At 30.0% G+C, this 26,567-nt stretch overlaps 3 protein-coding genes across 6 annotated transcripts in view; 1 reads left to right on the top strand and 2 right to left on the bottom strand.

Annotated features, from left to right (window-relative positions):
• Positions 1-216: 216 nt before the first annotated feature.
• Positions 217-16,206, bottom strand: LOC129976609 (m7GpppX diphosphatase-like). Its single transcript, XM_056090257.1, has 4 exons — positions 15,765-16,206; positions 8,755-8,900; positions 7,122-7,346; positions 217-848 (listed from the first exon to the last, which is right to left on the bottom strand). The coding sequence occupies exons 1-4, from the start codon at positions 16,135-16,137 to the stop codon at positions 576-578; spliced, it is 1,017 nt and encodes a 338-aa protein (XP_055946232.1). The 5' UTR covers positions 16,138-16,206; the 3' UTR covers positions 217-575.
• Positions 16,207-16,455: 249 nt separating this feature from the next.
• Positions 16,456-17,370, top strand: LOC129975929 (ribosomal RNA-processing protein 7 homolog A-like). Its single transcript, XM_056089222.1, has one exon. The coding sequence runs from the start codon at positions 16,534-16,536 to the stop codon at positions 17,320-17,322; it is 789 nt and encodes a 262-aa protein (XP_055945197.1). The 5' UTR covers positions 16,456-16,533; the 3' UTR covers positions 17,323-17,370.
• A 5,899-nt stretch (positions 17,371-23,269) lies between these two features.
• Positions 23,270-26,567, bottom strand: part of LOC129975190 (high mobility group protein 20A-like) — an 86,449-nt gene continuing 83,151 nt past the window's right edge. For 3 of the 4 annotated variants that reach the window (XM_056088166.1, XM_056088167.1, XM_056088165.1), the window contains exons 8-9: positions 25,945-26,160; positions 23,270-24,510 (exon numbers count right to left, since the gene is read on the bottom strand). In XM_056088166.1, coding sequence (XP_055944141.1) covers positions 24,374-24,510; positions 25,945-26,160 — 353 coding nt within the window. In that variant the 3' untranslated portion in view covers positions 23,270-24,373. The remainder of the gene's footprint in view (positions 24,511-25,944; positions 26,161-26,567) is intronic. The other variant, XM_056088168.1, reaches the window with a different exon arrangement.

The following is a 26,567-nucleotide window of genomic DNA, read 5'->3' as shown; positions in this document are numbered from 1 at the left end:
TAGAATGGTTCATTAGCCTTTTTTTTTTTTTTTGCAATAAAGGAAAGTTACAAGTTTAAGAACAACTAATATTGTAATAGTTTTTATACTAATTTACAAATAAATGAATAAAATGCTAAAAAACAGAATAATACTTTTATTTATAAAACTAGCAACTGAAATAGTCATAAAACTTGGAAACATACATATGTTCTAATAATAAATATAGAAAATAAGAAGAATGCAAGTATTATAAACGACTTGAAAATGGTACACGAGCACATAAAATCATAATTAAATGACCGTTTTAGTAATAAAACATAATTAAAAAAATGAATCCTTTGCCACATATAAGTTTCAAAAATAATTCTGAAACCAAACAAACAAACAAAAAAAAAATGATAACATATAAATGCATTTAAAACAAATTTAAATAAAAAAAAGTGATAAAGTGAAATTGATTATTTTATATACAATAATTAACTTCTGTATTGTATAGTGAAAAAAATAGTCAATTGACAGTTTTAAGCACATGGCTTCCAATAAAAATGCAGTGAGTTCTAATGAAAATATTCATGAGGAAGGGTGAGAGGAAATCAAGAGGAGATAACGGAAGCCTTTTTCAGGATGGAAAGTAATGGGTCATTACTTTTCAAAGTATATGTTAATGTCACATCTTGATAGTATGTTGCAAGTAATTCTATATTACTAATGACAGTGTCTAATAAGCGAGCTTTTTCAAACTGGCATCCAGGAACTTGCTTATTAATGCTTGTGAAATGAACATGCAGATGATAGTAAGATGGTTGGTAATGGAGAAATACTCTTAGTTTTTCACTTGGAATGTTGTACTTTTTCAGAATGGCATCCTAAAATAAAGAAAAAAAGTCTGTAACTGTAATGGAAAAGCGACTCAGAAAACGTGGAAAAAAAAATTATCTAAAAAAATGAAAGTTCTTGTATATAACAAATCTTAAATTATATCAATTCATATAATTTATTAAGGTAATCTTCAAGTAAGAAATACAGGCACACACAAAAATTCCATTTATTCATTTAAATATTGTGTTTATAATATTTATAAAAGAATAAAATAGTTTTATTTACTACATGAACAAAGAAATAGATTATTATCTAAGTCCATAATATATAATTCAACTCTAAACAAATAGTTAATACATATAAATGCATACATCCTCCCTCCCTCTGAATATATATATATACACACACACACACACACATTGTACCGTCCTGCCGTTCATTTAAAGGTAAGTCACTCTGCTCTGGAGCCAAATTTGTTGGAACCTCTTCAGACTTATTGGGAGTTAAGCTGAAGTGAGAGATGGGCGTTAATACCTTTGTTTGGAGTTCGGGATCAGTCTGGATGGTTGCAATGACTTTAATCATCTTTGGGTGAGTCAGTTTGCTGGGCAGTGCCCTGACGTAATTATTAATTTGAAATATTTTTTTGTGAAATTTTAGCATGTATATTATGAAATGCTTATAAAACTGTGATACTTGTAAAAAATACTAAATAATTTTGATAGTGCTGTGTACTTTGAGTAGCAATATCTATTTTAGTTGCTGCTAAAACTTAGTTAGCAAAGAACTTCGATAGTGCGGTGTACTTTGTGAAGCATTATTTGTTGTAACTGTTTTGAAAGTAAATGTAACATAGATTTTCAATTGTAAGCTATTTGGTTAATTGAATGGCTTAATTCTAGTTATTTTGTTTACAATGCATAATACAGTATTGCTTTGAATTATATATGTGCATTTTAATGACACTTACATTGTGCCAATAATTTTGAAATGAATAATGATTTGATTTTGCAGTGCATTCTATTAAATGATATGCATGAAATTACATTTGAATTGCATTAAAATTTGTCTAGGAGTTATTAAATAATTTTTGGTTTTGTTTCCAGTAGATAAGTATAAATCTAGGAAATGTAAGAATTATTTAATTCTGGTAAATCACACATCCAAGAATTAAGATTTAATTTTTTTTTTTTTTTATTACTTGAATATTTTAGTAATAAGGATATTTTGTTTCTGAAATTATATAGAAAAAAAAGTGCCTAGGAAATTGGTGAAGTTGTTTCTGGTAGTCTGAGTCATTTCAAACATTTTCTCTTTTTTTTTTTATACAATGTGTGCATTATTATTAGAATTGTATTTTAAAGTGTTATTTGAAAGAGTGTAGGAAATTGTGAAAATAAGTTCAGGGTCATAATTTCTAGTAGATTTATTATCAAAGAAATTTTGAACTGATATTTCCGGTACACCGCAAGCAAATTTAAATATATATTTTTTTTATTTTGTATTGTATGAAATTGTGACTTTATTTATTTGTATTTAAAGAAGTATCTGTTGGATCTTTTAAGAATTCGTAACGAAAGCAGTTTAATTATTCTAGAGGTAAATAAATTTTGTTTGAACTGTTATGAAATTTCCATAACAGTGTTTATCCTTGTAACTCTTTGTTTAATTTCTGCATATAAAACTGTAAAAGAGCGGGGATCGCTGTAAGTAAATAAAAAATTTGTTCAACATATTTTGACAAGATAGCTTTTTTGAGGAAGGCCTTAAAGGCTGATTTACAAAATTTAGCTGAAAATCTAGGGGTTGTGGTTAGAGCTTCTTCAACAGTCATTGGTATTAAAACAGCCATTCAGGCAATGCTTAACTTGGAGAAAGAGGTTGATTGTATTAAAGAATTACTGGAGACTCTAAGGACAGCAAGGCTGGAAGAGGAAAGGCGGTTTGAAGAAGAAAAACAGCTTGCGGAGGAAAAGGCCTTTTAGTTAAAAAAAACTACAGCTAGGATTAGAAAATGGATCAAGACTAAGTGAAACAGTACCAGTAGCAAACCCAAGGCTGGAAATGAGACATCTGATGCAGAAATTTGGTCCAAAGGAAGGAGACATAAGTCTCCTTCTTGTCCTATTTGAGAGACAGGCTAAATGGGTAGAAATTAATGGACTTGTGGATGTCTCATCTGATTGGATTGTTACCCTACAAGATGTCACAGCTGATTGCCAGGGAGTCGGAGGAAGTTTCGAAAGATTATGTGCATATTAAGAAGTTGTTGCTCAAGAGATACAAATTTTCTCTGCAAAAATTTAGACAAAATTCACAACCACACAAGAAGCACTGATGGTAATTGGATAGACTTTATGTAAGAATTGAGGAATGGTAGAAAGGACTAGAATTAAAAACTTTTGCCGCACTCAGTGATTTAATGGTGACTGAGCAGATGAAAAACAAAGTTCCTTGGGAGATCAAGGAATATTTCATAGATGAATGGGCAGAGATAAAATGTCCAGAAGTACTTGCTAAAAGATTAGATGAATATGAAAATGTTCGAAGCTTGTGGAGAAAAAAAAACTTAACAATGGTTCTTTGAAGGAAAAACTTCCAAATTGGAGGAATAAAGCTCAAACTGAAAGCAAGGCATCTTTTTCGGTTATGAAAGATAAGAAGTCGAGTGCACATTTTGATGACTTTGAAAAAAGAAGAGATTTACACTGTTATAAATGTGGATCTAGGGAGTATATTAGACCCAATTGTCCATTATTGAGAAATATGAAGAATTCTGCAACAGTGAATCATCTGTCTGGCACTGATGAAGATGAGATAATGGCACCTTATACCTCAATAGGCGAAGTAAATGGATTTCTCTATGCCTATCTTGAGAGAAACAGGATCGAGTATTGATGTCATTTGCCTGAAGCTGGTAAAGCCTGAAATGTTTACTGGTGAACATGTCTCGGTGCAGCAGCCATTGGATGAAGACCCAATCTGTTTACTACTAGCTTAAGTAGAACTGAAAGGAGATTTAAAGATAAAAGCGTCAGCAATAAGGCGGATAAAGGAAGATACCTGCTGGGGAACAGAACAACAGCAATTATAGAGAAATCGAAAGATTTTCCAGTACAACAACAAGTTGATGCAATCCAGACCTGATCTCGGAAAGTTCTGGAAGAGCAGAAAGAGGTTAAACATATCAAGGAGAAGGATCCCATAACTCTAGAAGAAACCGAACTGGCGATTGCGAAGGACATAGAAATCGACGACGATCTTTTCTCTTTCCTTCCGAAAGAAGAATTTGAGGGCTTGACATTGTTGAAGATTAGACTCTACAGCCTTTACTGAAGATCGGCAGAGCTGTAAAGAATTTCGGTCATTGACAAAAAAGACACTGGAGAAGAGACTGATGCAGAAAAGGAGTCCGAAATCCTTCCCAATGAACTCTTAGTGAATAAGAAGGTTAATAAGGTTGGTGATGATGCTCTTTTGTTGATGGTATCTAAGAATTTTCGGGAAATGTTGAAGACTCTTTGCAATGCAGGCACTTCAAGTTATCTAAGAGTAACTAAAACCAGGCATAATCTTGTAAAATTTTTCTTTTGGCCAAATTGTTGGAAATTGAGGAATTTGTACGATGTTGTGACCATTGTCAACGAGTGGGAAAACCCAACGATAAAAAGAAAGTGCCTATGAAATTGGTTTCAGTAATTCAGGAAGTATTTGTTAAAATAAATGTTGATGCTGTTGGACCCTTGTCGATTACTGCATCTGGGAAAAGATATTTGATTACGGCTATGTACTTAGCATCTAAATACCCTGATGCCGTGGCGGTAAGAGATATCACCTCTATGTCTGTAGTAAGTCTTGTGTTCTGAAGAAGGCCCAGACTGGAAAAAACATGTGCACGCTGCTTTGAGAACAGTGACTCATGAATCTACAGGATTTAGTCCAGCGGTATTAGTGCATGGAAAGAACATTAGAACATCTCTTTTGTTACTTTATGAAAATTGGCTTCAATCGGAAGAGAAACAGACTCCAGTTACTGAGTATGTGTTCATTTTACTGAATAGATTGAAGCTGTTTCAAGAACTTTCTGTTAAAAAAATGGAAAAGTCTCAACAGAAAAATAAAACTTGGTATGTCAAGAAATCCATGAAACGAGAATTTCAAGAAGGAGACATGGTGCTGATGCTGGATGAGCCAGTTTTGTCGAAACCTTACCGAACATCACCCAGGCAAAATGAAATCCTGTGGAGGAAGATACAGAAAATGCTTGCCATGAAAATTATAGAAGTGGGATATTCCGATTATACTTCACCTATGGTGCTGGTTGAAGCACCAAAAAAAGAACTTTGATCCTGTATAGATTAATGAAATCTAAACAGGATTACATAAACCAAGTTTTAACCAGTGCCCAACATAGAGGAAAGAATCGAAACAGTCTCTTCTGCTAAATACATTACAGTTTTGGACTTATCAAAAGGGTATTGGTTGATTCCTATGTCTAAAAATGCCCAGCGTTTGTCTGCATTTGTTACAAACTTTGGCATTTATATACATTTGCATATGCCATTTGGGTTGAAGAATGCTCTGTATGAATTTAGTCGAATGGTCACGCAATTGCTTGAGGCATTGTGTGAAGAATTTGCTGTGCTCTATCTCGATGACATTGCAATTTTCTCTGCCTTGTTCCAGGACCATATCAGGCATCTATAAACAGTATTGTGGAGAGTACAACAGGCGGGTTTAACTATTAAACCATCCAAAGTGCAGGTTTGCGGAAAGTCAGGTCCAATACATAGGACATGTGGTGGGACAAGGTTATAGAAGCTGTCGTGAATTTTCCTACCCCACAAACTAAAACTGAGATACGAGCATTCCAATGTTTTCTTCCGTCGTGGCACCTCTCACTGACACCCTAAAAGGATTGGTGAAATGGACAAAGGATTGCAAAGCCTTTGGTTCACTGAAGCGAGTTCTTGCAAGCAAATTGGTCCTTCATTTTCCAGACACAACTGGCCATTTATTTTGCAGACAGATGCCTCCGATAACGGAATGGGAGTAGTTCTATCTCAAATAATTGGAGATAATCAAGAACATCCCATCATTTACTGCCTGGCAGACTTGAAAGAGTACATAAATTTTAATATGAAAACGATACTGTTCTTAAAGGTGTTTCGGTGTAGTCTATGTTTATTTTTGTATATAGGTAATCACAGTTGCAATCTTGTGTTTTTTTGTGTGTGTACTAAGTCTATTTTCAGGTTTCTTGCCTGTAGCAAGTATCCCTGGAAAGGGGGGGGGGGTGACTGTACCATCCTGCTGCTCATTTAAAAGCAAGTCGCTCTGGAGCCGAATTTGTTGGAATCTCTTCAGCTGTACTGGGAGTTAAACTTAAATGAGAGATGGATGTCGGCAGAATAAAAAGAAAGGATGTGGCAAAAAAGGGGGAAGATTTTGGTTATGTTATGTGTGTGATGGTAGAATCCTGAACTCTTAATATTTAGCATTTTTAAACTGTTAAATCTGTTTTTCATTTATGTTTAATGTTAATTGTTGTCAATGTCTATGAATAAATGTCTTGTGTGCTTTTAAAACTATATTTTCCTTCTCAAGACATTACAACATATAGAAAGATAAACAGAGTTATAAAATTTATTACTGCAAAGAAACAGAGAATTTCATTAAGATTTCAAACATGCAGATTGATAATCTCAGTGTATAAAAATTAGTCAAAGAATCAAACAGACATGACATAGGCGTAAAAAAAAAGTGAATGATATAAAATAAACTATGTAAATATAAACATTAAAACATTAATGCAAAACATGCTTGAGATATTAAAAATATTATTGTGTTATTACATAAAAGAAAATTTGTTAATCTTAAGAATGATAAAATTCAATTTGAAAAAAGCTAAAATCTGTATTTCTGTGAAAATCAGTCACATTTGAGACATGATATTCCATTAAGTGAGGACACAAGATGAACACATTTGCATGTGTACGAACATACATTGTCTAAATATACATAATCCAAGAGATTATTTAGAGAAGAGAGGGTTGAAAGGCAGAAGAATAAAGATAGTTTTTCTAGTATATCGCCCCCTCAGACATTCCATAAAAGAAAGTCTATATCAGTTAGATCTCTCGATCATTGCACAGTTCAATGACACTTATATTGATAAATACAGCTATTTTTGCTACTCTTTTATACTTTAACATAGGGTTCAGCCCTTTTTAATATACTCTAAATGGGAATTCTCATTCTGCATTGTTTAAATAATTTTGAGGCAGCAAACTCTTGAAAGAGAATGTAAAATTACTTACAAGAGCCTTTCTCCTTATATTCTTTAGAAGTGGAAGATGGGAAGCATTCAGGTCTCTAATTGATTTAATATCTCTTGTGTGACAAATAGCTATGAGATAAATGGAGCTTTTTTCACCTTCATCCCATTTGAGATCTGGTAACAACACAAAACCCAGCTGAGGATCTGGATCTTCAAATATAATTCTGTCAGCCTCACTCTTGTGCTCTAATATGTTGTAAACCCACTATAAAGAAAAAATTTTAAATACAGTATTAAAATGACAGAAAAAAGTTTAGTTATTAAAGTTGAAAGTTTAAATTCAAATTCTTTTATAAGGGTAGATTAAATGAAAAAAAAAAAAAAAAAAAGGTATAGTAGTTCTCATCAAGTATATTTTGTGCAAATGTGAAACCAAATGCAGAAAGAGTGTGATAAGAAAGACAATCCCTATTGCAGAAATATGATAGAAGAAAGCACCAAAAAGTGGAAATCCAAAAATGCGACTGAAAACAATGCACAAAGGAAAAACATGCTAAAATTATGAATTAAATAATCAATCTAAAAAAAAATTATCAAAACTACAGCCTGATTTTACATTCATTTATAAAACTAGAAATCAATAGCATATGATTTTCCCAAAGACACTTCAAGAAGTAAACTGTTATGACAAATTTAAATGAATGTAAATAGGACATCAGATATGAGGGAAAAGTCAATATTTTACTGTAAATGTACAGACTGTAAATGCTGACGATTTTATTTAAATAGCCATAATTTAATTCCTTACTTTCTCAAATTGGATTTCAAAATGTAAAAAATCTTTAAACATCAAGAGTTTGATCAAGTGGAAACAGAAATATTTTACTAAGCACAATGACAAGAACTTGCTATTTGGAAAGATTTTAGGGGTAATCAATAAACAGATAATGGAATTGAAATAATTTTCATAAATGCTCTAACTGTTGCAATGATCAGTTTCTCACCTTTAATAAATGCTGATATACAAACTCCAAATTCTAATCTAAAATTTGAAATGATAAGCAAAGAAACTTAATCTACATGAAAGAGCCTACATGATCTTGCTGGACTATTAATTCTAAGTAGCAAAAAATATTAACAAAATAATTTTTGTAAATAAACTTAACCAAAAGCAAGGCGAGCATTTAATTTTTCAATTGCTGAAAAATTAAAATAAGTAGTTTTGTGAAATGATGCAGCAGCATATAAAATTGATTTTCAAAATTACAAAATTGTACATTTTATTTTGCTAATGGAACTATTTGATAATATTTATCATTATATTATTTTAAGTTACATGAACTGATATTATAATTAGCCTTCATAGGAGGCTAATAAAATACATTAAAAGCTCAGAAATAAAGTATGAAGATTATGAATTTTGAATTCTAAAATTAAATTCAAGTAAAAAATTTTTAAAGAATATTTTAAAAACAAATAGAAAATATATATAACTCATGCATCAAGCTCCTTATAATAAATTAATTTGGAAGATATTGTACAATTATTTAAATAAGTAATTGAATACTCATACTCTTCATTATAAAGATTTTAATTTTAACAAAAGCAGATCTATAAAAATTGTGAAAAAACAAACAAAGAGAAAAACACCCTATTATTATCAGATTCCTTACCTGAATAGAAAATTTCTGAGCTTCAAGATGAGGAAGAACAACTGACTTATATATTTCAGCTGTTTCATTAACAACAACTGAAGATTGATATTTATATTTTTCTGCATGCTTATTTGTAGCTGGATATATGACAGTTGCTTTAATATCTAATAAGAGGAAAAAAAAAAAAAAAAAAAAAAAAAAAAAAAAAAAAAATCAGATTATTTTCAAGCAGTAAAATAGCAGAAGTGAAAATTAACAATTAAAATCTTAAGAAATATGATATTAACCATTAAATCATGAACTGGAGGAACACTCAAAAATCCACTACAATGAGAATTTCAACAAAGACACTTGCTACCTTTTTTAAAAATATATATAAGGTCTAAAATTTATATCAACTACTCTAAGACTTACTATGCTTTTTTTCTCTTACTGACAACCAAATCACTCATTGCATAGCAATTCACTATACACATTAGAGTGGGGAGAATCAAATTTATGTTCCTGAGTTGCCACAGTGCAGGAAAGTTGTGATTGGTGAAGATGAATAATGTAATTTACATAAAGTATCTAAATGCTATAAAATAATGAAAGTTTTACTGCTCTTTAGTAAGTTTTAAAAATTCTGCTCCCTATAAGGTAAAAAAAGTTACAATAGGTAATGCTGCATTAGAATATATATATATATATATATATTTCAAAAATATCTTTTGATTATGCAAATATCTTAAAAGTTATGAAAAAGCAGTATTTTAAATATTACCATAAAACAAATTTATATCAAGGATATGCAACATTCACAAATCAAACAATTTCAAAAAAGTTCCCCCCCCCCTCCAAATTAACAGCTTTAAAAGTTTAGTATGTGCATGATTGATTATGATTTCACTGCCCATTTCTCAACTCAGCTTGAGAATCCTATTCATTCATGCTGTTTACGACAAAACTGCTAGTGGACATGAGATGAACTAACACTATCTTATATTAGTTATAAAACTCATGAATGAATATCCATTTCAACTAAGTATTTTGGCATCATTTTTTGTTTATCAAGGAGTAGTATTCTCATTTGTTTTGTGTCAGAATTAATATTTTTCAATAGCATTTTGATATTGATCAATTCTATTCACTTTCATTTGTTGAAATAGGTATATCTATGTCTAAGAAAATTACAAGACTATCCTTTGAGTGTTCTATCTATATATATATGAATGATCTCCTATTTTGTTTTGAGTTTACAACGAAAGTTAACAACCAAAAAGTGAAATTTTCAATTTTTAACAATTCAGTAGTGCAAAAAGTAAAAAATATTTTTGATAAATTATTAATGCCTTCAGTTTCCTGTTATATGATTATCCATCAACACTATCTATGATAAGCATTGCAATTTAGAACATCTTATAACTTAAAAAAAAAAAAAAAAAAAAAAAAAAAGGGACGGGGAGGGAGGAAAATGATGAATTTAAAATCCAAGCTAGCAAATTCTTCAATATCTGTGCATGTAAGTATGTAATAGATATGTACTATTCTTTTAAAAAGACCCCAGGCCTTTCCTAGTGTCCAATTTGTATTAAATATATGAGTGAAAAACTTTACAAGGTTTTTGTCTCTCAGTAAAGATTTTTCAACCTTCAGTGGGAAATAAGGAAAAATTAAGATACATAAGATATTACAGAGTTGAAAACAAGACATAAGGGAGAAAGGCTACTCTTTAAAAGAAAAGTGAGTTTTCTAAACCCATTCTAGTCAATAGAGAAAAACATGAAGCTGACATAGGTTGATGATGGATACGTGAATATACTCTGAGATTCCATATCAGATGAGAATATACACTCATGTCCAAAATTAAGGTCACAAACATAAAATCTCAGAAAAATGAAAAACTATTCACTGTGTTGCCACGATATTTGGCACAGAGGTACACTACAATGGAAGAAAGAACATAGATACATAGCAACATGGAAAAGATTTTAATTGGGAATTAAGAAACAGGGTATATCAAAAAGTGTTACATTATGAATTAGAGATAAAGCATTTATCTTCGGGAAAGCCTGTCTAATATGGAGTATGAGCACCGAACACTGCTATAAAGGCTTCACAACGAGCTTTCATTCTGTTTGTGAGGTTGTCAATAAATGCTTGGGGCAACAAAGCCCATTCTTCCAAAAGAGTGGCTTTTAACTCTTGGAGGGTATTAGAGGGGGTTACGTTGTGCAATAGTTCTTCCGAGACCATACATGTTCAATAGGATTGTGATCCGGAGACCTCGAGAGCCAGTCCATACATCGAATATCCTCTTCCTCAGGAAAATCATCAACAATCTGTGCTCTGTGAAGATGCGCGTTATCGTCCATGAATATAAAGTCTCGGCCAAAAGAATCCCGGAAGAACCTCACATAAGCTTCAAGGATCTCATCTCTATAGAGATGTGCATTGACAGTACCCGCATCGAAGACATACAGTGGTGTACGACTGCCCAACATTATGCTACCCCAGACAAGGATTTCTCTGCCATCAAATCTGTCGATTTCTTTTACGCAGGAGGGATGATAGCGAGCTCCTCGCTCTCTCCAGATGAAGATTCGACGAGTGTCACTATGTGTGGTAAATCTTGACTCATCACTGAAAAGAACACGCCCCCATTCTTGCTGTGCCCAAGACTGCTGTGTTAGACACCACAAGAACCAGGCTTTTCTGTTGGATGCAGTCAAAGGAACGCACTCAACTGGTCGCCGGGCATAAAGGGCCGTCTCTGCTAGACGTCTGTATACTGTTTGTCTGGAAATCCTTATTCCAGACGCAGCAGCAAGGTGAAGAGCAAGTTGAGGAGCCGTTGTCTGCCTATGCCATCGTGTGCTTAATGCCAAATACCGATTCTGTGCAGGCGTCTTTGTTCCGTGACGGCCTTCCTGGTTACAGTACCACTTGTTTGGAATTGATTCCACAACCTGGATACCACTTTCGGTGTCACTTACAATCATCGAGCCATCTCCACTTGAGACTGCCCAGCTTCAAGCTTGCCAACGGCTCTCAACGAATCATTTAAACGATTATGATAACTAATTCTCACTGGAAACATGCTAAATTTTTTGTTTTAATTCAATATTCCCAAAATTGCAGACAAAAATCCCTGATGCCTAAACGATCTAATTTCAGTAGATCCTCAAAAACTAATACTAAACAACATTTTTTCCCACAACGAAGGTTCATATCGTGTTACCGGTCTTTCACAATATATAAAATCTAATTTGTTTAAATTTTACTGGAAGTAATTTAGAATTACTTTGAAAAACATTTTTGTGACCTTAATTTTGGACATGAGTGTAGATAAAAGCTACAGAATTAATTAGTATGTAAACACACAGTTGTTGCAATAGCATCAAGTGTGTTTTAAAATATTGATCTAGTAACTGAAACAAACATTTAAAAATTTGCAGACAGATATAAAATGGAACTATGAAATGTTTTTTGATTGAAGAATTTTATTTACAAAATGGTCTAAATAAGAATAATTTCATTGAATGTTAAAGAAGCAATATTCTATCACCTGGCTTAGTTCATTTTGACTAAATGTCTTTTTGGAACTGCTAAAGACATGGTTTTCTGAACGGCATTTTTCACAATAATACTAATATTGGATAATATGGAAAAGTATTTTTCATCAACTTAAAACCGAAGTTGGGCAATCACTTCAAGAGGCTGTCTGTTTATTTCCTTTCATTGATACATTTTCTTCACCTCTTTTAGCACTGGAATGAAAAACAATTAGCTGAAGATAACTTTGTGTATCAATTAGAAAATAATCTTAGGGTACAAAAGACTGTCAGTCATGTATTTTGAAGCAAGAGAGAGAGAGAGAGACATAATAATAAGAGTAATGAACTAAATAATAAGCATTCTAATAGACATATTTTATAAGCTTAAAAATTTCCTTTATACAGCTTATTTTGATCATACAAATTATGAGGTAATAAAAGAAATTGAGTTTTAATAAAATTTACTTTTTTAACTTTACAATTCTTAATTTATAAAAAATGACATTTTTTTTGTAAATTTTAAGATTTGCATAATTGAATTTTCTTCTTTTTTTTTATCCCGTAAAATAATAATAATGACACAGTAACCAAACCTTTAAAAAAAAAAAAAAAATTTCAATTTTTTAATAAAAAATAATTAGACACTTTAATTCTGGGCTTCAAAGAATTTTATTAGATTGTAACAATTCTTTTCTTGTTATTTAAGTATACACTAATTGCAACATTTCCATGCCTATAGTTATCCAAAAATATATAATTAAATTTTTTCATGCCATTTTAATATACATGGCAATTCAAAAACAATTTATATCAAAATTTAAATGTAAGTAGAACATCAAATCGACAGATTTTGTAAAGGAATGTATAAGTTGAAATGACATGTTGAAGAAATAGAGTTTACGAGTTACAAAGTACTAATTAACAAAAATTATAATGCCAGGTTCAAATTTTAAGCAGCATGCATTACTACAAAAACACAGAGCTTAGATATGTATATTAAGTACAGGATAATGGATGAATATGGGAAGCTACTCAGAGAATGTACAAATACCTTTCCCCTAGCCACATTAATTACCAGATTTAACATACACGGATTTCTTTTTCTGGGAGGCATATTGTATCTTCCATGCATAAAAGATATATTATTGCAGTTTATTACCAATTTGCAACCTTTGTTTCAAAAGGTTCATGTGTTCAAAATGTTTGTTTCTTTTAATTTTGTCTGTTTTTCTCATTTACCTCATATTCATACCTATCCTTTTTACTAATAGAGTAATGTAATCACTTTGAGATGTAAGAATTTTGATAAGGTTAACAACAACAAGGATAACAAACTGAATAAAACTATATTGTTTTAGCTCATTAAAGAAAAAAACATTTTCCTCAGGACTATCAAAAATTTATTTTAAAAATAACAATCACAAAACTTATAAATTGTTACTTACTGACAATTATTCTTTCATAATTTATCTTTATATTATTTGTACTTGTACCGCTTTTTAAAATTAATTGCACAATGTTGCACAATATGCCTCAAAATATATATTTCAGCACATCTGCATCTTTTGGAATTATTAACATTTACAAAATGGTCCAGCTTACAAACAGCTGAGCTTGGTAAATTTCCAAGTCCCACGTGTGGCAATGTTCTGATAAATGGAAGTCCACTCTCTTCAAACTTTTTATTCAGCATGCCTTCAGACTGTTCAATATCAAATGGAACTTTTCTATCTATTGTTTCATTGAAGCCTACGTAGATGAATTGATTTTCAATTATGACAACCAATATCTCATTCTAGAAAATTACTAAAAGATGCACCACTTCCAGGAAATACTTTTTTTAAAAATTCAGTTCATTTACACAAATCTTCTCATTATTTACAAAGCTGTATAAAATTTTGGACTATGTTTCATACCAACACTATGTTTTTAAAATAAGAATTATTCCTTGATTTCAAAGCTGTATTGAGGATGTTATATTAGCTAGTAAAAACACAACATTAATGTGCAATGACACATTCAAAATGTAGTATATGCATTTATTTATCAGAAGCATAATTTTGTAATATAGTTGATTGCTGCATTTGAATGTGATGGATGTCATCCAGGCAGAGTTGTTTGCCAAGTAGTTGGCCAAGAGTTATTATTATTATTTTTTTAATGCTCTTCAAAAAATGAGGTCTTTTGTTTTTGCAGACCACAAAATGTTGTTTTTCACTCCAGTCATGCTGATGCAACACAGAACAATCACATGCTCCTTTGAAACTTAGTGACCTTTTTTTATTTTCATCTTTGTTAAAGATAAATGTGATTTGGCATGGCTCTGTGTTTGCACATGAATCATGATTACATTTAGCAGTATTCATAGTATTTAAATATGAAACTTCTAATTGTACATTTCATTAGAAAACAAGAGTATTATTCTGTTAACAGGGTTCCAATTAACAATGCTGGCAATAAGATTTAGCTGCTTTCAGTATGCCCTTTTCAACAGTTTAAAAAATCTTTTTACTATCTCTACCAAATCTAAAAATTTATTAGTGCTATATATTGTAATTCTAAAATATAACATTTAATAGCAACATTCATTTGATAAAATGTCACATATTGTTAAAGTAGCTGATAATACAAATAAAGATTAACAAAATGTATAACATAAAAATAATATGTTCATGACATGAAGGAAAATGGGAAAAATAGTTTGATTTAAGACCACAATACCAGTATGAAATGTAATTTTTTTAAAGGCAATAAATTGCTGAATATGGCAATCTAACTGTGGTCCTTATCTGATATTTAGTGAGTTTTCTATTGTTTAAAACAATTTGGGTGAGAATAGCAAAAATTCTGTTACATATTCTATATTCACATTGATTAAATGATACAAAACTAATTTAATGTTAATATTAAATTCAGAAATGTAATAATTTATTTCTAAAATTAATTACATAGAAAACAATCAGAATACGTACAACTACTTCTCAACATATATAAAATGCAGATAAAAATTTAAATAATACTAGGAGATTCATACTGTTAAGGTACTGTTAGTAAGTACATAAAATATTTTTTTTAAAAAAGAAAAAAGACGACGATAAAAAGAATCATAAATAATAAAATGTTTGAAAGAAGGGGAAAAAAAACTTATCATAGCATCTTGGAAGTGATAAATGCATTTTCCTACAGTGGAAAAAAATTATATGCATATAAAATAGACCAACAACTTTAGATGACACAAAAGAGAATACTGGAGTTAAAAATGGCTAGAATGAGAATCAAACTAAATGGACAAAAATATATTTGGATACATTTATTATGTACTCAAAATTATATCTATTCAAAATAGCAATGTGAATTGATGGTCTGAAAGATACATTATAAAAAAAATGCATAATATATTTGTATATTAAAATCAAATTAAGTTTCACAAACTATTCCCCCAATATATACTACAAATGAACCAATTTATTTAAAAAGCATTCATTGCCTTACCGCCTTGGCACACAGGAGGGTAACAAGCATAATCAACAACATTGGGCTCAGAAATAGAATTCGATTTCAAGTTCAACGCCAGATCAGCGTTATTCAGAAGTTTCTCAACAGAATCGTGATGTATCGGCAACTTTTCTAATAAGATAATGGCTTTGTCAGCTGCTTTGTCAAAGCGTCCTTCAAGAAAAACGGATTTCGAATAGCTGTTTTCAGACAAAACCTCCGACAACTGAAAACCCTCCAACGAATTTAAACGAACATGGGCACTTAAATCTTCAGCGACTGAATGATCCCCTGTAACTTCTTCTTCATCTGATAATTTTATCTTTTTTCGACTTACTCCATCTTCAGAATCACCTGAGACCGAAGACATTTTCAAGTATCGAATTCTTACAAGGGGAATTCAAAGAAAAACACAACAATTTTAGCGTTTGTTATCAAGTCAAATTGTAAGTTGAAGTTAAAGTTCATATTTAGTTCTTGTTGGAGAGGAATAAAATAATCTGTAAAGCGACGTGTGATCATTAGAAGTTTTTGCACACAAAGTACATAGAAAACTTCTTATTTTCAATTTTATACAAGAAAAGATTTATTCAAGCACTAAATAGCATAAATTATAATTTTTATCAAAAGGGACACAAATAATTGTGCAATTCAAATAGGAGAAATACAACTCAACTCAATTAAAGGTTTGTTTGGTATTTTATTTTTAACGCATGGATTTGAAATAATATTTTTGTCGTGACTAGATCTGCATTTTTGTATAGCGATGGCTAAACAGTTCGAAGGATTTATTCCTTTTTCATTTAATTTCGGAGAGGACTCTTTGGATCGGCAGTTGTTTGTAAAAAAACATGAAGGCCAAAGTGAAATCAAACCCGAAGATCGGACATTATACATTGTAAATGTGCCTCAATTTTTTAATAAGAAATGCTTGAAGCATTTATTTTCGGAATATGGACTTATCGAACGAATTTGCATTCATATGAGACCTACTAGTGGAGAAGAAGTGGATCAGAATTCAAAATCAAGTTTATTCTGTCCTCTTACATCAAAACTTGGATGTAAAGTAGCTTATATTGTATTTAAGCGACCAGCTGCATTGAAGAAAATTTTAAAATGTTCTGATGTTAAAGAACTGCCTAAGTGTCATTTTCACTCTAATGTCGGGAAAAATAAATGGATTCAACAATATAATGACAGTTTTGTTGATCAAAAGTTATTGCAGGAAGAGATAAGAACATTTTTGCAAGAATTTGATTCTAAGAGTGAGGAAGAAAAGAAGAAAGAAAGGGAACTTGGCGGACCTGATGATGAAGGATGGATTACTGTTTCAAAATTTTCGAAGAAGCCTAAAATACCACGAATTGAATCTGTTAATAAAAAAATTGTAGACAAAAGAAATGCTGCACAATCCAAATTGACTCTTATGAAGTTCTATAAAAATCAACTTCGGGATGAAAAAATGGAGGAGATATTAGATCTTAGGAAAAGGTTTGAAAAAGATAAAGCTCGTATTGCCATGATGCGAAAAAGCCGAAAATTTAAACCATTTTAAATGGATTATCTTGTTATGATTGTAAAATTAAAGTGAATATTTCTGTAATGCTCGTGTATTTTTTTATTCATTTCTTTCAAGTAATAAATGGTTGAGATTTTAAACAATAACAATATCTTAGACTAAATTGAGCATTTTAATGTTGCCACATATATAACTGCTCTAAATTACTCAAGCTTTATTTATCTATGTCCAACTATTTTTAGGATGAATTTCTTTTTTTGTAAAAAGATGCAAATGATGAGGTGCAATTATAAAAATGAAAATCTTCCATCCTTCTGTTTGCTGTTTTAAAAGGAAACAATATAGCTGGCTTTGCAGAATTCACCTAGTTCCTATTTACTTGATTATTTTGGAATAATGCAGAATTGGGAAATATCGCCAGGAAAAAAATTGAAATTTGGCGTTGTACTTTAAACTTTACTTAACCCTCTTGAATTTCTATAGTATAAGTCATACTTCATTTAACAAGCACTTCCTGTAATTAATGATTCATACAACAAACATAACAAAAAGTTAAAAAAAAATTATTCTTAATGAGTGATATCTTCTAAAACAAATGACACGATGTTATGTATAGACATGGCTAGATAGTGTTATCCAACAGAACTCTCGAGTGACTTAAGCGTCTGTGATGCCTTTATTGATTGCATTTATTCCTGACCAAGTTTAAAGGTCTAGAGGTGGATGGCAATGACATTGGTCATGACATGAGCTGGTAGAAAAATAGTCAGAACTATCAAAGAGCTTTCGGAACTATATTTTCTGTTGCAGCAGAGAGTTGTGTATGAAATTTGGTTAGGAAAAAAGGGAAGGGAATAATGTCCCAACAGAGCAAATGCCATCCAGTGAAATAAGGGAGATGCTGAAAGCATGGAAAATTATTGCATCATAGATTAAAAACATCACATTAATCTTTCAGTAATTCTGCATTCCATATTCCCTAGATTTTGATAGATAGTTAAAGAAATATATATTTCATCAACTTATTAATAACTATTAAAATTCATAATAAATTTGGTTTAGTATTTTTTTTTCGAAATAGGATATATTGTCCAGTTTTTCGTAGACCCCCCCCCCCAAAAAAAATGTGTTTTTCATTACGAGTAAGATTTGGAAATGATTATTCTTGTTAAGTGAGGTTCCACTGTATTATGAAGTGCAGTACATGGTTGCATTATGGATTATGTGTAATAAAAATACATTTGATTCTTAATTGACTGAATTTACGGAAGTTATTTTACACAAAGTAATGACTTTGTTTAATGTTTATTAGGTTTGAAATTTTTTTTTATTTTGAATATCATTAAATTACTGTTTTATCTCCTGATCTTTTTTATTTTAAATACTTATAATTAACTGAGAGAAACAATATCAGATAGAATATGCTTATAATAATACATTTAAAATAAATGCAACCGGTTATTAAAAAGATAGGGATTTATTTTTTTATATGTGAAAAATATAATTCCTCATTAATTGCAACACTTTTTGTACTTGATTTCTAAAATAACAAATCACTAATTTAAATAGATATATGGCACTAATATGATTTTATAGTCCTTTAACTTTTCCACTCACTTTGTCCTTAACCTTTCATTCACTCATTTCTCCAATTTAGATAAATAATAATCCTATCTAGAAAAATCGCTTCAGTTTTATAGGCTCAATTTAATATTGGTTGTTTTTATTTTGAATTTAAAACAAAATCAGGCTATTGTTGTGGCTATCGGGTTATTGCTGTGCATTTATTTTTAAAGATAGAAATGTTCCAAAGATATTTGGAAGTTTTTATAAATTTAAGATCATGGCTTTAAAATTACTATCTTAGTATTCTTGAAAAAAATATTTTAATATTAAATACTTTAGATAAATTATCTTGTTCACTGGCGAGATCAGTTGTGCTGAATTAAATTCCTTTTATGTTTAAATCGTGGCTTCTTCGACTAAGTGCAATTTCAGCATTAGTTTGACTTGAACATTTAAGCCATTTTGTAACTTTATATCTATTCTATTTATTATGTATTTGAACCTCCCTGATAAAATCAATGCTCATGACCTCACAGCCACCTGAATGTGCAGCAAAATGAACATTAAAATGGTGCATCAATTTAATTTTTAATATTAGTGTCAGTTTATATTTTGCACTTACACACACAAAAAAAGAAAAAACTTCCTTATGACATTGTCGAAAGTATGAAAAAATAAACCAATTTCTTTAGTTTACAGCAATGGAAAATAAACAGACTATTATTTTTTAATTATTGCTATAAACTTTAAAGTGTATTGCAACATTGTTTTATTACAAATACTGCATAATAATGTTTTTTTTTTTTTAAATTGAGAAAAATGTTTCAGTACCTACACATTGCATTAGTATAGATTTAAAAAAAAAAACCATTTGTTTAAAAAAATATTAAGAAGGCTTATAAATAATTTTTGTGTTATAATACTTCTGGGAGTTATCGATAAAAAATGTTAAAATTTTATTTAAAAGGCTACCTAATTTTGAAAAGGTGCTTAATTTTCTCAAAAAGTGTAAAGGAAACTTTTCATTTTGATTTCACAGATATTGTATACAAAAAAATTAACGACAAAAGGCTTGTTTATCAAATGTTAAACAATCCAGAGAAGAAATTGTAAGGAAAACTGATCCAGGAGTGCCAACACATATTAAGATAGTGCTTAATTACCTTTCCTCTCTCTTTAACAATGCACATTGTTGCTTATTAAAATGCTAGGAGGATTATCCCAAAAAGGAAGCAGTACAGAGTATTATGTCATACTTGTTGCGTCTCGAAAAATGTCCAAACTACAGTGGAATTCAAAGATGGTGAAATTTGTTATAATTATCCTGATAAATGTTTTATAGGTTTTAATCATCACAATTTCTTTAAGTGTTTTTTTTTATGTCCTCATCCATTTGAAAATTACTTATTAAACCAGACTCCAAATATTTTTAGTTTTTATTAAAAAAAAAAAACTAACTAGATATGATACTTAAAATTAAAAAGTTTTTCCTCTTTTTATAACTTACAGATTTTCTCCACATTGAAATCTTTCTATGCATATAGAGGTTTGTCCTGATTGATGGATCTATGCATAGCACAAACTGAAGTTAGGAAGATGAAATTCGGTAAGAAATTGTTAGAAATTTAATTCAAAAGTAAAAACAGAATTTTATTATGCTGTAATGTAACATCAAAACATATTTTTTTATAAAAGAAAAAAAAAGTGCTTTTAAACAATTAAAAGTTGGAAGAAGTGGCTTTTCAATTATAGCAATTTTTGTGTGAATGAATGCATTTTTTTTTCTCTCTTGATTTAGTAATTTCTAGAAAATTAGTTTTGGACCAATTTTTTAAAACAATATTAGAATTAATAACAATGATTATTATTAGTTTTGGATCAATTTTTCAAAACAATATTAGAATTAATAACAATGATTATTATTATGGAACTCAAAAGAGTGCCATTACTTCATTGAGTCTCATTAAACATGTTAATGTTGCGATTAGAAAAAATGCTTTGTTTTAAATTTCAAGACATTGTTATATTGTTTCACATTAGTTTTAAAAAAGTATTTTTTTAAAAAATGCATTAACTGTTATTTTTTTTAATTTTAATTCCAATTACAGAACTGTTGTGTTTTTAACTTCATCTTTATTTTCACTTCTTTGTTCAGTGCTGCTCTGAAATACCGTTTTTATTGTTTCAACAAATATTCAATCATGCAATTTTCTTCCATTGTCAATAGCTTAAGCAAGATTCTTATTAATTTAATAACTGTGTAGTTTACAAGATGAATAATTATATGAAGTTACAATACAACAAGACAGATGAACATAGACATTTATGTTTTTAATAATACTATGCCACGGGACTAGTCTCTTTAGAAACCTAATATATGCAATGAAGAAAACCTAGGCAATTAAAATATTACGATTTTAATGCCCGACAATTTGAAGGAATTTTAGACATAAAAATATATCTAAAAAAAACCCCAAAAAACTACAGAATTTGGTTAAATTCAATATTTTCTATATTTATATAGAATTTAATGCAATCAATATTGCTGGCAAACCAGCTAGTTGCCAAAAACAAGTAGTTTTAAATAAATGACAAACAAGGGAGGAAATTCTTGACTTCTCCCGTTGTAATCACCATGCTAATTTCAACAACTTTTATTTCATATGAAAGTAAATGACCCTAGGTATGTCATTAAACATTGACAACTGCTCTCCATCTGCAAAAAATGCCTACTGAACCCCCTCAAAAACTGGAACTGTTTTGCTATTTCATTTCAGAACTTTGCAAGCTTAATTAACCATCAGAATGTTCTATCGTTATTATGCAAGCTTGATCGAAAATAATATTTCCTGTTATGATAGGGCTACTTCATCAAAATTGACTGACATGAATAAATAAATACTATTATGGTAGACAACAGGTTGTTTGGTGAAGATAGTCCAATTACCTAAAAAATTCTTAATACTACATTTTCTCAAAATTAACCCCTGAATTTGCAAATGGTGAAAAGATTTTGGAAAAGAAATGGAAAGAGAACAAAGATAGCATGTACATTTAAAATATTTAACTCAGTAGGATATGTATAATACATTTAATGATTCTTATAAATTTATTTTAATTATTTACAAAAATTCAAAACATAGTTTGTAAGCAACTTTGCCTATGATATAACATTATTTACTTTTTCTTTTCTTTTTTCATTTAAATGAAATACATGCAAACAGTTTTCTCTAGGAAGAAAACAGAGACCCAATTTACATTTTGAGCTTCTGATTGTTGAAAAAAATCTGTTGGGTAGTATTGCCATCTGCCTTTACACCTATATTTGAGTCAAAAATTCAAACTGCCAATTGTATATCTTGGACTGGAATCGGAAAAGCTACCCTTTATTCTGTGATGGAAACATGTCAGGCTCAGAGTGAAATTCTGATTGCAGTTGTTGCAAATGCAAATTCAGATTGTTCCATCAAAGATTGCACTTTTTTTTCTTTTGTCCAACAATATTACTGCTCGTGGAAAAGACTGATATTGGAACAATGCCAGCATGTTCTTCATTGTAAATAAATGACTCTGATACATAATCAGATTTTTGACTAAATCTTTAGTTCCAGTTTCAGGTACAAAATATGGATCATCATCGCTATTGTTGGTGAATATCTCTGGTTCAGAATCTTCAATATCTGATATGAATGCATTTATTGGAGGAATGAGCAGACCCCTTTTCTTTCCTACATTGTATTAATTTTTATCATATCCATGACTCATTGATTCCTCCTAATTTGAAATAGTTTTCTGTAATAATCTATAAATTTCTAGTGTACTTCAGCAAGCAATACTGTAGATGAGCAACACATTTTTCAAAGTTAACTGTTATCAGAAAGATTGCAGTCTTTCATATAAATAATGAAAACTTGCATCCAAATCACCCTGAACTAAATAAACAGAGATACTTGAAGGTGCTGTGATGCATATAAATCATAAACAAAAGAAAAACACAAGTTTGCAAAGTAGGCTAAAAGATTTAAGAAGGTCTGCACATATATTGCAACTTAGCAGCAACGGATTAAAATAAGGTAATGCCTGCTGGATGCTTCCAAATGTGTCAAATAAAAGGCTCTTATCACATGAAAAAAAATTTCACAACTGACTGTAAATAATTTCATTTTGTAAAATAAATGATACATGCTAATTAGTTTCCATCAGTGAACCAGATATTTATAAAAGAATTTATTTAGTTGTTTACAATTTAGGAATGGGATTTAAAAGTCAGTAATATTAATTCTTAACTAAAATGCTGATTTGGGAGTCAAAAATTTTATTATAGACAAATTGCAGCTATCTAAAATATTACAAAAATGCATATATGTATTTAACAAAATTCACACAATTTTCTTAAGTGTTTACATGTCATGATAAAACATTATATTAACATAAAAAAAACAAGGTTTGCATGTAAGCCTAAAGCAAAATTTGAATACTGTCATTTAAATATTGGACAAGACTCAACAATATAGTGAAATGAAGAAAAATGCACATTAATAAAACAGTTGATTATTTTCATAATGAATACAGTATTTACATTATAAAAAGTTGGAAATGATAAAAGTCACATGCAAATGCAAAATGAATACTTCATTTAGTGAAAAAAAGTTTAAGTACAAAATGCAGAATTAATTGAAGACATCTAAAATCTCTATAAAGATTCAATGCCCTCCTATCTTTTTTTTAGAATTATCCCAGTTTTACAGATTCTTAAATAAAGATTAATATACACCTAAAAAATGATACCAATGCAATATAGAATAAAAAGGTAAACAATTGTAGCATATTAACTTGTTTTTAATAAATAATTAAGACATAATAGTAATATTTTAATCTCACAAATTTCGCCATGCTAGAAACTCAAGATGAATTGAAAATTTTCTTTCTTCAGTACTGTGAAATTATGTAATGGAACATTCATTAGAAGAATGAATTTCAATTCACAGAATTAATTTAAGAAAGTAAATCTAAGGAATTAGTTGCAAATCAAATCTTTTCCAAGTTATATAAGGTCTCATACACAGAAAGATTAAATATACACAGGAACTCTTATTTTAATAATTTATTCTTTGATTTCCTGGAATGTTAGGGAGAAAAAAAGCTAAAAACACTTTTTATTATTCTTTCTAAGAAATGGCAAACAGAACTATAAATTACATGGTATTTGGAAAACATACCATTTGAATAAATTTTGCTTCCTCATTAACCATTTCAAAAATCTCATTTATTAATAATTTAAACAGTTTACATCACGACAATTAAACAATATTTTCAAAAGAAAAATAATAAATATGAAATTCTACAGACATATAAATGTAGACATGACAAAATAATAATAATGGAAAACCATTGCTTTCTTATAATAGCACATAAAATCATATAGTACAAAATAATGAAAAGAAATGAAGCAATGAGATTATGTACATTTAACATTTGATGCATTAATGATAACAAAACTGCAAATAAGATTTCTACTTTTTCATGGATAATCTAACTTGCTGACAATTTCGCGAATTTTCGATATCAAAACTTCATTTTCATTGGGATTTTCCAATAAACTATGCAATTGATTCATATATGAATCTATAGTTTCCGGAGTAGGTAGTTCATTTGTTCCTAAAAAGTAAAACATTATTAAATGGGAAAATAAAATATTCAGTAGCATACATATATTAAAAATGCTGAATTAAAGAAAAAAAAATTACAATTATTATTTAAAATTCAACCATTATATATAGAAAACCAAATAATATGATTTTATGATAACAAAAGCACTTATACAATTGTCAAAAAGGGGGGGGGGGGCACCTTCTGTAACGCTGTTATTTATTATCATAATTTCACAAAAGTAGTGTTGATGGAAATGGTTTAAAGGGACAGATTTGCTGTTAATGACAAATTGATTAACACAGTTAATTAACTATCTCAAAATTTTACCATTACCAAAATTGAAAAATTACAGAAATTGATATTTTTTAATTATTTGATTGAGCATGTCTTTTTATGTATATGTATCAACTTTTGTTCTGAAATTCGCAGTAATTCTTAGATATACTTAATTTTACTTCAGGGTTGCCACTCAAAACAGGAAAAAAAAAAAATGCCCTGTATTCTTCCTGTACATATATTAAAGGTATGAGGAAATGCATAAAATATGAACAAAAACATTCCTTTTTGTATATTAGATATAATTTTATTATGCCTATAAGCTTCATGCAAATGCAAGCAATAAGTTGGCAAAATTTTATTGCAGTTGGATGAATGGTATGGAATGCATAAAATATGAACAAACAAAAATTCACTTTAATATATTTGATAATAATTGTACCATGCCTATAACCTTCACACAAGTAAGTGCAAGCAATAAGTTGGCAAAGTTTTATAGGAATCGGATGAGTGGTACAGTAGTGCATAAAATACGAACAAACAAAAATTCATTTTTATATATTAAATAAGAAGTTCCTAAATATCTCACTTAATGCAGCTATATAACAACTTTTCAGTCAATAGCAATTATTGTATAGCAAACAGAAATTTTTTTGGAGAACAAAAACATCTAATTTGTAGTCATAAGATGCACAGTATATTGCTGCTCATCAAGCAACTCTAATCATAATAATTTGGAAAATGCTGTTAGAGGAAGAACACTGACACCAGATTTTTTTTTCCAACCAAAAATGCATTTAATTTATTTTTTTCTTTGTGAGTGTGTGTGTTTGTGTGTGTAAACAATGATGTTTATACCAGACGTGAAAAAAGTTGGAACTATTTGCCACTGGTTGTTAAAATTCAAGACATGGTTGCTTTGTAAGTAGCAAGCAACCAAAAAATATATTCAATTAGTTCCAAATCTCAATAAACAATAAGCATTTCTCAGTATATAAATATGAAATAAAACTTAGACAGTAAAAATGTAGAAACATCATTTCCAAAAAAATCTTCATCACCATTTACGGAGCAAATAACATGATTTATATCATTAATACAATACAAAATTGTATTTTAACTAGAAAAGCAATAAAGCAGATAAAAAATAAATCGAACTATTACCTGGTAATGGGAAATCTGCAAATTTCTCCAACAGAACAGTTCTTAAGGTTTCCAAATGTTGCTGCAAAGCAATGTTATTACTACGTTGCTGTGAATTCTCAACTTCAAGTTTCTCAATAGCTGACTTCATATTTTCTATATGCTTGGTTAAAATGGCATTCTGCTCTTCATATTCAGTATTAGATTTTCTTAATTGTCGCAACTCAGCTTCCCTGGCTATTTATTAAAAGAGATAAAGGCATTATAAAATAAATATTCAATTCATTTCACAATATATTCTACACACACAAAAGGTATAATAATTAGCAAATACAAAATTTAGTTGTGAGTAATTTATAGATTTGTTACAAGTAATATTTAAGTCCAAATATGTTGTTGTTTCTTATGGCACTTGCCACAGACAAGCCCGCTGTTCAAAGACAGCCGATTTAAGCCTAAGAGGGAGTGCCTCGTTTTTATCGTAGAGCCAACTCGGGCCAAGTGTACGACTTGACTACTCACGCATCACTCATTCGCTTGCACAACCCCCTTTTACAGGAGGGCACATTCACACATCTCACAGATAGAACAACCATGCCCAAACCGGTACTTGAACCCGGGATGCCCAGTTCACAGGGAAGATG

The sequence above is a fragment of the Argiope bruennichi genome, chromosome 7, assembly GCF_947563725.1.
Source record: "Argiope bruennichi chromosome 7, qqArgBrue1.1, whole genome shotgun sequence".
NCBI lineage: Eukaryota > Metazoa > Arthropoda > Arachnida > Araneae > Araneidae > Argiope > Argiope bruennichi.
The sequence above is the reverse complement of the archived record's forward strand: the minus strand, read 5'-3'. Positions and strand labels throughout refer to the sequence as shown.